This window comes from Cetorhinus maximus, unplaced genomic scaffold, assembly GCF_964194155.1.
Source record: "Cetorhinus maximus unplaced genomic scaffold, sCetMax3.hap1.1 HAP1_SCAFFOLD_1255, whole genome shotgun sequence".
Lineage (NCBI taxonomy): Eukaryota > Metazoa > Chordata > Chondrichthyes > Lamniformes > Cetorhinidae > Cetorhinus > Cetorhinus maximus.
Window position 1 is genome coordinate 5,616 of NW_027597197.1, and position 13,126 is coordinate 18,741.

The 13,126-nt window shown below is 53.6% G+C and overlaps 1 protein-coding gene across 1 annotated transcript in view; it reads left to right on the forward strand.

Annotated features, from left to right (window-relative positions):
- Positions 1-240: 240 nt before the first annotated feature.
- The window catches only part of LOC144675981 (calcium/calmodulin-dependent protein kinase type 1-like), a 67,646-nt gene continuing 54,760 nt past the window's right edge, over positions 241-13,126 (forward strand). Inside the window, exons 1-5 of the mRNA XM_078536498.1 lie at positions 241-322; positions 4,520-4,595; positions 5,279-5,391; positions 6,079-6,157; positions 7,627-7,714. Of these exons, the coding sequence (XP_078392624.1) occupies positions 241-322; positions 4,520-4,595; positions 5,279-5,391; positions 6,079-6,157; positions 7,627-7,714 (438 nt within the window). The remainder of the gene's footprint in view (positions 323-4,519; positions 4,596-5,278; positions 5,392-6,078; positions 6,158-7,626; positions 7,715-13,126) is intronic.

Here is a 13,126-nt window from a genome sequence, read left to right on the forward strand (position 1 = left end):
AAAGCTGAACGGCCAGAAGGAGGGCTGGCGTTTGAGAGCCGCGACTCTGAGGGGTTCAGGGGTCCTACCCTAGCGCCTCTCTGAGCGGAGCGGCTGACGGAGTGGGGAATGTGGGGAAACGGGTGGTGGGTGGTGGGGGTGGGGGGTGGCCGTTGAGGGGAGCGATTGATTTAACGATCGCCCGTTGCTCCTCAGCCGGAGAATCTCCTGTACGCGTCGCCCTTCGACGACTCGAAAATCATGATCAGCGACTTCGGACTGTCCAAGATTGAAGAAACAGGGAGGCTGTTGTCGACGTCCTGTGGGACACCTGGTTACGTGGGTATAAGGGCTGTCCTCCTCACGCTTGCGCCGCTGAGTCAAAGTCTTCCCATTCGATGCGAAAGGTGGCCAAAATCCCCCGCTATCTTAAGAAAAAAAGATAGAACGTGCAAGGCTAAGGGGCAGCACAATAGGACTCGGTAGAGAGCCAGCACAGAATCGATGGTGTCCACCTTCCCTGTTGAGATTCTGCGATCCCCTGTGGCGCCATTCTTCACTTAACCCTTCCTTGCTCCGGGCTTTTGAGGCCCTTTGGGAGTTTCAGGCCCCGTTGGCCTTTGGAGGCCAAGAAAAGGACCCCGCCGCCCTCTCTCTCTCTCTCTCTCTCAGGCCCGTCCACAAAACTGCCCGTCCCAGGAGAAAATAAAACGAAATCTCACTTTTTGACCACGTACGGGGCAGGGAAACACCGACATTTCCTCGCCGCCCCTTCCACACAGGTTTAACCAGGCCCACAGGCCCGTTTTGCGAGCGCAGGCCGTGCTGGGTTGCCATGGTTACCGGCTGCCCATCGGAGGCCGAACTGCAGCGGGTTACAGGCCAGTGTACACCTGAGTGTACGTGTGTTTTTAAACATACGGCAAGGGTTTCTACCTCTGCCACCCTTTCAGCCATTGGTCTTCCAGACCCTGACCGCCCTCTGGGTGGAAAGCGTTACTCTTCACCACTCCCCTTGGACCTTCCACCAGTTGCTTTAAATCTATCCCGCCGGCGATTGACCTCGCTGCACAGGGAAATGGGGCCTCCCTATCCACTCGACCCGGGGCCCTCATCGTGGGAAAGTAGGCCATTCGGCCCCTCGAGCCTGCTCCGCCATTCAACATGATCATGGACGATCCTCTATCTCAACGCCGTACTCCTGCTCTCTCCCCGTACCCCTTGATGCCTTTAGAATCTAGAAGTCTACCTATTCCCTTCTTAACTATATTCAGCGACTTGGCCTCCTGTGGTAGAGAATTCCACAGGTTCACCACCCTCTGAGTGAACAAGTTTCTCCTCATCTCAGTCCTAAATGGTCCACCCCACATCCTGAGATGGTGACCCCTTGTTCTAGACCCTCCCAGCCCAGAGGAGACATCATCCCTGCATCCAAGTCTGCCCATCCCTGTCAGAATTTTATACGTTTCAGTGAGATCCCCTCTCTCCTAAACTCCAGGGGATACAGGGCCTAGTTGGCCCAATCTCTCCTCATACGACAATCCTGCCATCCCAGGGATCAGTCTGGTGAACCTTCCCTGCACTCCCTCTGTGGCAAGTACATCCTTTCTTAGGTAAGGGGACCAAAACTGCACACAATACTCCAGGTGTGGTCTCACCAAGGCCCCTGTCCAGCTGCAGTAAGACATCCTTGCTCCTGTACCCAAGTCCTCTCGCCATGAAGGCCAACATACCATTTGCCTTCTTAGCTGCCTGCTTGCTTTCAGTGATCGGACACCCAGGTCCCTTTGTACATCAACATTTCCCAATCTATCGCCCTTTAAATAACACTCTGTCTTTCTGCTTTTCCTACCAAAGTGGATAACTTCACACTTACCCACGTTAGGCTGTGTCTGCCATGTTATCACTCAACCTCTGTCTAAGGCTTCAATTAACACCCTCCCCACCGCTCGCATTCCCGCCAAATTTCGTGTCATCGGCAAACTTGGAAATATCACCTTTGGCTCCCTCATCCAAATCATCGACCTATACTACGAATAGCTGGGGCACTCATCGTTTTATAAACCTCAATTAAAATTTCCCCCTCCCCTCCCCACCCCCTCAGAACGAGGAGGAGAGGCCCTATTATAGCCCCTCTGCTATCTCACCTATGAGATTCACCAGTCTTGGCAACAGCCTCTCTTAATCCAACCCTCTCCTTCCTGTAATGTTGTATCCAAGAATACAAAATAGGATCAGGAAGAGGCCACTCAGCCTTTATTTATCTACACTGGTCTCCTAAAGGGAGGATGTCAATGCATTGGAAGCCGTTCAGAGAAGGTTTACCGGACTAAGACCAGGAATGGGCGGGTTGTCTCATGAGGGAAGGTTGGACAGGTTAGGCTTGTATCCGCTGGAGTTTAGAAGAGTGAGAGGCGACTTGATTGAAACCTTTAGGATCCTGAGGGGTCTTGGACAGGGTGGATGTGGAGAGGACGTTTCCTCTTGTGGGAGAATCTAGAACGAGGGGGTCACCGTTTAAACATAAGGGGGTCGCCCATTGAAGACGGAGACGAGGAGAAATGTTTTCTCTCCGAGGGTCGAGAGTTTGTGGAACTCTCTCCCTCCAAAGGCGGTGGGAGCAGAGCCTTTGAATATTTTTAAGGCCGAGGTGGATGGATTCTTGATTAACAAGGGGGGGGTGAAAGGTTATCGGGGGTGGGCGGGAATGTGGGGTCGAGATTACAATCAGATCGGCCATGATCTTATTGAATGGGGGTAGCAGGTTCAAGGGGCTGAGTGGCCTCCTCTTGCTTCTTGCAGGAGGAGGTCACACAAACTGGATTAGTTTTAAGACGGAGATTCTTGTGAGGAGGGGAATTAAAGGTGGTTGGGGGCAGATGGGAACACAAATAGAGCAGCCATGATCCTATTGAGTGGTGGAGCAGGCTTGAGGGGCTGAATGGCCTCCTCTTGCTCCATATGTTTGTATGGCTGATCCGATTGTGGTCTCAACTCCACTTTCCTGTCCGTCTCCCCACCCCCGCCATAACCCTCGACTCCCCTCGTCGACCAGAAATCTGTCTCACTCGGCCTTGAATATATTCAGTGACCCGACCCCCACTGCTCTCTGGGGGGGGAGAGAATTCCGCAGACTGACCACCCTCTGAGAGAAGAAATTTCTCCTCGTCTCCGTCTTCAATGGGAGACCCCTCATTCTGACGGCAGTGGGATTAGTTTGGGGATTGATACAGGGCTATGGGGAGAGAGTGGGGCAGTGGGATTAGTTTGGGATTGATACAGGGCTATGGGGAGAGAGCGGGGCAGTGGGATTAGTTTGGGGATTGATACAGGGCTATGGGGAGAGAGCGGGACAGTGGGATTAGTTTGGGATTGATACAGGGCTATGGGGAGAGAGCGGGGCAGTGGGATTAGTTTGGGGATTGATACAGGGCTATGGGGAGAGAGTGGGGCAGTGGGATTAGTTTGGGATTGATACAGGGCTATGGGGAGAGAGCGGGGCAGTGGGATTAGTTTGGGATTGATACAGGGCTATGGGGAGAGAGCGGGGCAGTGGGATTAGTTTGGGATTGATACAGGGCTATGGGGAGAGAGCGGGGCAGTGGGATTAGTTTGGGGATTGATACAGGGCTATGGGGAGAGAGCGGGGCAGTGGGATTAGTTTGGGATTGATACAGGGCTATGGGGAGAGAGCGGGACAGTGGGATTAGTTTGGGGATTGATACAGGACTATGGGGAGAGAGCGGGACAGTGGGATTAGTTTGGGGATTGATACAGGGCTATGGGGAGAGAGCGGGGCAGTGGGATTAGTTTGGGGATTGATACAGGGCTATGGGGAGAGAGCGGGGCAGTGGGATTAGTTTGGGATTGATACAGGGCTATGGGGAGAGAGCGGGGCAGTGGGATTAGTTTGGGGATTGATACAGGGCTATGGGGAGAGAGCGGGGCAGTGGGATTAGTTTGGGATTGATACAGGGCTATGGGGAGAGAGCGGGGCAGTGGGATTAGTTTGGGGATTGATACAGGGCTATGGGGAGAGAGCGGGGCAGTGGGATTAGTTTGGGGATTGATACAGGGCTATGGGGAGAGAGCGGGACAGTGGGATTAGTTTGGGGATTGATACAGGGCTATGGGGAGAGAGTGGGGCAGTGGGATTAGTTTGGGGATTGATACTGGGCTATGGGGAGAGAGTGGGGCAGTGGGATTAGTTTGGGGATTGATACAGGGCTACGGGGAGAGAGCGGGGCAGTGGGATTAGTTTGGGGATTGATACAGGGCTATGGGGAGAGAGCGGGGCAGTGGGATTAGGCCCCTGGCAGTTGAAGGCATGGATGGTGGAGCCAAGGAAATCGGTGAGTGCTCAAGAGGCCAGAATTGGAAACTTTCCTGGGCTTTGTGCATTGTAGGTGTTGCAGCAAGTTCCAGGCCTAGGGAGGGAGGGATACAGAGAAAGACATTCACCAAAACCAGTTGTGACGGAAGCTGTTCTGCAAGTTTTCTAGAAGTTTCTCTCATTTGGACCGTATCTTTACCCCGTCAGCTCCTGAGGTCCTGGAACAGAAACTGTATGGAAAATCTGTGGACTGCTGGTCAATCGGAATCATATCATACATCCTGTGAGTACCTGGGCGATCGGGAACTGGGACCGGGAGGTGGAACTGTCCTCTTGTCGAACTGTGGGAGGGTCAGTGCTGAGGGAGCGCCGCACTGTCGAAGGGTCAGCGCCGAGGGAGCGCCGCACTGTCGGAGGGTCAGCGCTGAGGGAGGGCCGCACTGTCGGAGGGTCAGTGCTGAGGGAGCGCCGCACTGTCGGAGGGTCAGTGCTGAGGGAGCGCCGCACTGTCGGAGGGTCAGCGCTGAGGGAGCGCCGCACTGTCGGAGGGTCAGCGGTGAGGGAGGGCCGCACTGTCGGAGGGTCAGTGCTGAGGGAGCGCCGCACTGTCGGAGGGTCAGTGCTGAGGGAGCGCCGCACTGTCGGAGGGTCAGTGCTGAGGGAGCGCCGCACTGTCGGAGGGTCAGCGCTGAGGGAGCGCCGCACTGTCGGAGGGTCAGCGGTGAGGGAGCACCGCACTGTGGGAGGGTCAGTGCTGAGGGAGCGCCACACTGTCGGAGGGTCAGTGCTGAGGGGCATTGCTAGGCGGAAGGGTGGGTAACGTGTCCCATATATAACGACTGTGACCACATTTCAGAAAGAAAAGCACTCCCATCGGCCGTGAGGCTCTTTCGGATGTCCTGGGGTGGAGAAAGGTGTCTGGTAAACTCTCCATCTTTCATTCCTTCTCCCCGACCCTGTGTCCAGGTTGTGCGGTTACCCACCGTTCTACCATGAGAATGACTCGGAGCTCTTCAAGCAGATCCTGAAGGCTGAGTTCGAGTTCGACTCCCCGTACTGGGACGACATCTCCGAGTCAGGTAGGGTACCCCTCGAGGGTTTCAGGTGCCGGAGGGTGGGGTGGGTGGGGTGCGAGGTGGGAAGTTGGGGTGGGGGGGGGGCGGATGTGGGTAGTGGTGGGGGGGACTCCCCAAAGGCCTTTCCTCCCTCCACCCCAAGTATTGGAGGGGGGAACGATGTGTGTGCTATTCGACTGTGGGAGGCACGCGGCCGATCCCGATCCCCAGGCGTGGCCAAGGGAACGGGGTTACGGTGCTCTGACTGATTCCCCCTTCTTCAACCCGCCTGCCCCACCCCACCCCGGGGGGGGTGGGGGGCACTCCGATCAGGGAGAACTCTCCCCTGCCCCCCCTCTTCCAGTGATGCCCGACGCAGCCGAACGCCGCGAGGCGGGCAGAAACCGGGACCTCGCTTGGGGTGGGGTGGGGTGGGGGGGGGGGTGAGGGTGAGGCGCCAGGAACGTTTCCCCCTTTCCAACGCAAACTACAATGACGAGTTTACTTGCCCCTCCCCAGCCTTGAGATGCCCCTTGTGAAGGGCAGTGGCCCCGAGGGGACGGTCAAGTTAAGAGGGTACGTGTCCCAGTGGGGAAGAAAATAACGGCACCCCCTCTAGGTAGTGGAGGTCACACTGCAAGGGAGAACGATGCCCTGAGGTGTGAACGTTGACCAGACCATATCTCAATATGTGTTCCGTTCGGTCCCCAGCAAAAGACTTCATCCGGCATCTGTTGGTGAGGGAGACCGACAAGAGGTACACCTGTGAGGAGGCACTAAAACACCCCTGGTAAGTGCAGAAACATGCACGTGCTCCACTGCCTTTTGCCCCCGCACACTCATGCTCACCCTCGCCTCAGATAGAGAAGATCGTGGGTCTGAGTCCCCGGTCCAGAGACTCATGCCCTGCAACGTGATACATCCCCGGGGACAGGATTAGCGAGCGCGACACAGTCAGAGGGTCAGTGCTGAGGGAGCGCCGCACTGTCGGAGGGTCAGTGCTGAGGGAGCGCCGCACTGTCGGAGGGTCAGTGCTGAGGGAGCGCCGCACTGTCGGAGGGTCAGTGCTGAGGGAGCGCTGCACTGTCGGAGGGTCGGTGCTGAGGGAGTGCCGCACAGTCGGAGGGTCAGTGCTGAGGGAGCGCCGCACTGTCGGAGGGTCAGTGCTGAGGGAGCGCTGCACTGTCGGAGGGTCAGTGCTGAGGGAGCGCCGCACTGTCGGAGGGTCAGTGCTGAGGGAGCGCTGCACTGTCGGAGGGTCGGTGCTGAGGGAGTGCCGCACAGTCGGAGGGTCAGTGCTGAGGGAGCGCCGCACTGTCGGAGGGTCAGTGCTGAGGGAGCGCCGCACTGTCGGAGGGTCAGTGCCGAGGGAGCGCCGCACTGTCGGAGGGTCGGTGCTGAGGGAGCGCCGCACTGTCGGAGGGGCAGTGCTGAGGGAGCGCCGCACTGTCGGAGGGTCAGTGCTGAGGGAGTGCCGCACTGTCGGAGGGTCAGCGCTGAGGGAGCGCCGCACTGTCAGAGGGTCAGTGCTGAGGAAGTGTTGCACTGTCGGAGGGTCAGCGCTGAGGGAGCGCCACACTGTCGGAGGGTCAGCGTAGAGGGAGCGTCGCACTGTCGGAGGGTCAGCGCTGAGGGAGCGCCGCACTGTCGGAGGGTCAGCGCTGAGGGAGCGCCGCACTGTCGGAGGGTCAGCGCTGAGGGAGCGCCGCACTGTCGGAGGGTCAGCGCTGAGGGAGCACCGCACTGTCGGAGCTGCCATCACGCGGGCTGAGACATTAAAACCCCAGGCCTCCCTCTGCCCTCTCAGGCGGACGCTAAAGATCCCACGGCCAGTATTGGCCGAAGGGCAGCCGGTGGGGGGTGGTGGAGAGGGGAGGGTGGGGTGTTCTGCCCCGTCTGCTGGGGCTAAAGTTTATCCAGCGACGGACAATCATGAAAGTAAAACAAATGGACTGGGTCCTGATCACGTTGGCTGCTGGTGGGATCTTGCTGTGCGTGATTTGGCTGCTGCGCTTCTAACATGACAAGAGTGACCACACTTGTGGAGTGGGATGGGGGGGGCGTCAGTCTTGACCCCCACCGACGCTGACTCCAATGGGGCAGGGAGGCTGGCTGATGTTTGAGCAGCGCCTCTCCCAGTCAGGGGAAGCAGGGGTGGGGGGCAAGTGGAGCCCTTCCTGCCCCAACGTCCATCGCTCAGACACCCGGCTCCGGTCCAGGCTGCGAGTCGTACTCTGACCTTCGGCCTTTGACCCGCAGGATCGTTGGCGACACGGCCTTGGACAAGAACATTCACGAATCCTTCAGTGAACAATTCAGGAAAAAGTACGCCAAGATGCAATGGAAGGTGAGGGACAGATTTTACACTGTACCCCACACCCCTCACTGCGACACTCTGATATAACCCACACCCCTCACTGTAACACTCTGATATACCCCACACCCCTCACTGTAACACTCTGATATACCCCACACCCCTCACTGTAACACTCTGATATACCCCACACCCCTCACTGTAACACTCTGATATACCCCACACCCCTCACTGTAACACTCTGATATACCCCACACCCCTCACTGTAACACTCTGATACACCCCACACCCCTCACTGTAACACTGATATATCCCACACCCCTCACTGTAACACTCTGATATACCCCACACCCCTCACTGTAACACTGATATATCCCACACCCCTCACTGTAACACTCTGATATACCCCACACCCCTCACTGTAACACTCTGATATACCCCACACCCCTCACTGTAACACTGATATATCCCACACCCCACACTGTAACACACTGATATACCCCACACCCCTTACTGTAACACTCTGATATACCCCACACCCCTTACTGTATCAAACTGATATACACCACACCCCTCACAGTAACATTCTGGTATACCCCACACCCCTCACTGTAACACTCTGATATACCCCACACCCCACACTGTAACACTCTGATATAACCCACACCTCTCACTGTAACACTCTGATATATCCCACATCCTCACTGTAACACTGTGATATACCCCACACCCCTCACTGAAACACTCTGATATACCTCACACCCCTCGCTGTAACACTCTGATATACCCCACACCCCACACCCCACACTGTAACACTCTGATATACCCCACACGCCTCACTGTAACACTCTGATAAATCCCACAACCCTCACTGTAACACTCTGATATACCTCACACCCCTCACTGTAACACTCTGATATACCCCACACCCCTCACTGTAACACTCTGATATATACCACACCCCTCACTGTAACACTCTGATATATCCCACACCCCTCTGTGTAACACTCTGATATACCCCACCCCTCACTGTAACACTCTGATATACCCCACAACCCTCACTGTCAAACTCTGATATACCCCACACCCCTCACTGTAACAGTCTGATATACCCCACACCCCCTACTGTAACACTCTGATATACCCCACACCCCTCACTGTAACACTCTGATATACCCCACACCCCTCACTGTGATACTGATATACCCCACACCCCTCACTGTAACACTCTTTTATACCCCACACCCCTCACTGTAACACTCTGATATACCCCACACGCCTCACTGTAACACTCTGATATGTCCCACACCCCTCACTGTAACACTCTGATATACCTCACACCCCTCACTGAAACACTCTGATATACCCGACACCCCTCACTGTGACACTGATATACCCCACACCCCTCACTGTAACACTCTTTTATACCCCACACCCCTCACTGTAACACTCTGATATACCCCGCACACCTCACTGTAATAATCTGATATGCTCCACACCCCTCACTGTAACACTCTGATATACCCCGCAACCCTCACTGTAACATTCTGATATTCCCCACACCCATCGCTGTAACACTCTGATATGCCCCACTACCCTCACTGTAACATTCTGATATATCACACACCCCTTACTGTAACACTCTGATATACCCCACACCCCTCACTGTAACACTCTGACATACCCCACACCCCTCACTGTAACACTCTGATATATCCCAGACCCCTCAGTGTAACACTCTGATATACCCCACACCCCTCACTGTAACACTCTGATATAGCCCACACCCCTCACTGTAAGACTCTGATATGCCCTACAACCCTCACTGTAACACTCTGATATACCCCACTTCCCTCACTGTAACACTCTGATATACCCCACACCCCTCACTGTAACACTCTGATATACCCCACAACCCTCACTGTAACATTCTGATATTCCCCACACCCATCGCTGTAACACTCTGATATGCCCCACTACCCTCACTGTAACACTCTGATATATCACACACCCCTTACTGTAACACTCTGATATACCCCACACCCCTCACTGTAACAGTCTGACATACCCCACACCCCTCACTGTAACACTCTGATATACCCCACACCCCTCACTGTAACACACTGATAGACTCGACACCCCTCACTGTAACACTCTGATATATCCCACACCCTTCACTGTAACACTCTGATAGACCCCACATCCCTCACTGTAACACCCTGATATACCCCACACCCCTCACTGTAACACACTGATATAACCCACACCCCTCACAGTAACACTCTGATATAACCCACACCCCTCACTGTAACACACTGATAAACACCACACCCCTCACTGTAACACTGATATATCCCACACACCTCACTGTAACACTCTGATATACACCACACCCCTCACTGTAACACTCTGATATACCCCACACCTCTCACTGTAACACTCTGATATACCCCACACCCCTCACTGTAACACTCTGATATTCCCCACACCCCTCACTGTAACACACTGATATATCCCACACCCCTCACTGTAACACTCTGATATATCCCACACCCCACAATGTAACACTGATATACCCCGCACCACTCACTGTAACACTGATATACCCCACACCCCTCACTGTATCACTCTGATATATCCCACACCCATCACTGTAACACTCTGATCTATCCCTCACACCTCACTGTAACACTCTGAAATAACCCACACCCCGCACTGTAACACTCTGATATACCCCACACCACTCACTGTAACACTGATATACCCAACACCCCTCACTGTAACACTCTGATATGCCCCACTCCCCTCACTGTAACACTCTGATATACCCCACACCCCTCACTGTAACACTCTGATATACCCCATACCCCTTACTGTAACACTCTGATATAACCCACACCCCTCACTGTAACACTCTGATATACCCCACACCCCTTACTGTATCAAACTGATATACACCACACCCCTCACAGTAACACTCTGATATATCCCAAACCCCTCACTGTATCGGTCTGATATATTCCACTACCCTCACTGTAACACTGATATACCCCACACCCCTCACTGTAACACTGTGATATAGCCCACACCCCTCGCTGTAACACCCTGATATACCCCACAACACTCACTGTAACACTATGAAATACCCCACAACCCTCACTGTAACACTCTGATATATCCCACATCCTCACTGTAACACTCTGATATACCCCACACCCCTCACTGTAACACTCTGATATACCTCACACCCCTCACTGTAACACTCTGATATACCCCACACCCCTCACTGTAACACTCTGATATACCCCACACCCCTCACTGTAACAATCTGATATATCCCACACCCCTCACTGTAACACTCTGATATACCTCACACCCCTCACTGTAACACTCTGATATACCCCACACCCCTCACTGTGACACGGATATACCCCACACCCCTCACTGTAACACTCTTTTATACCCCACACCCCTCACTGTAATAATCTGATATGCTCCACACCCCTCACTGTAACACTCTGATATACCCCGCAACCCTCACTGTAACATTCTGATATTCCCCACGCCCATCGCGGTAACACTCTGATATGCCCCACTACCCTCACTGTAACACTCTGATATATCCCACACCTCTCAGGGTAACACTCTGATATACCCCACACCCCTCACTGTTACACTCTGATATACACTACTTCCGTCACTGTAACACTCTGATATATCCCAAACCCCTCACTGTAACAAGCTGATATATTCCACTACCGTCACTGTAACACTGATATACCCCACACCCGTCACTGTAACACTCTGATACACACCACACCCCTCACTGTAACACTCTGATATACCCCACAACCCTCACTGTAACACTCTGATGTATCCCACACCCCTCACTGTAACACTCTGATATAACCCACACCCCTCACTGTAACACTCTGATATATCCCACAACCCTTACTGTAACACTGATATACCCCACACCCCTCACTGTAACAATCTGATATACCCCACACCCCTCACTGTAACACTCTGATATATCCCACACCCCTCACTGTAACACTCTAATTACCCCACACCCCTCACTGTAACACTCTGATATACCCCACACCTCTCTCTGTAACACTCTAATTACCCCACACCCCTCACTGTAACACTCTGATATACCCCACACCCCTCACTGTAACACTCTGATATACCCGGCACCCCTCACTGTAACACACTGATATACCCCACACCCCTCACTGTAACACTCTGATATATACCACGCCCCTCACTGTAACAATCTGATATATCCCACACCCCTCAGTGAAACACTCTGATATACCCCACATCCCTCACTGTAACACTCTGATATACCCCACACCCCTCACTGTAACACTATGAAATACCCCACACCCCTCCCTGTAAAACTCTGATATATCCCACATCCTCACTGTAACACTCTGATATACCCCACACCCCTCACTGTAAAACTCTGATATACCTCACACCCCTCACTGTAACACTCTGATATACCCCACACCCCTCACTGTAACACTCTGATATACCCCACACGCCTCACTGTAACACTCTGATATGTCCCACACCCCTCACTGTAACACTCTGATATACCTCACACCCCTCACTGAAACACTCTGATATACCCGACACCCCTCACTGTGACACTGATATACCCCACACCCCTCACTGTAACACTCTTTTATACCCCACACCCCTCACTGTAACACTCTGATATACCCCGCACACCTCACTGTAATAATCTGATATGCTCCACACCCCTCACTGTAACACTCTGATATACCCCGCAACCCTCACTGTAACATTCTGATATTCCCCACACCCATCGCTGTAACACTCTGATATGCCCCACTACCCTCACTGTAACATTCTGATATATCACACACCCCTTACTGTAACACTCTGATATACCCCACACCCCTCACTGTAACACTCTGACATACCCCACACCCCTCACTGTAACACTCTGATATATCCCAGACCCCTCAGTGTAACACTCTGATATACCCCACACCCCTCACTGTAACACTCTGATATAGCCCACACCCCTCACTGTAAGACTCTGATATGCCCTACAACCCTCACTGTAACACTCTGATATACCCCACTTCCCTCACTGTAACACTCTGATATACCCCACACCCCTCACTGTAACACTCTGATATACCCCACAACCCTCACTGTAACATTCTGATATTCCCCACACCCATCGCTGTAACACTCTGATATGCCCCACTACCCTCACTGTAACACTCTGATATATCACACACCCCTTACTGTAACACTCTGATATACCCCACACCCCTCACTGTAACAGTCTGACATACCCCACACCCCTCACTGTAACACTCTGATATACCCCACACCCCTCACTGTAACACACTGATAGACTCGACACCCCTCACTGTAACACTCTGATATATCCCACAC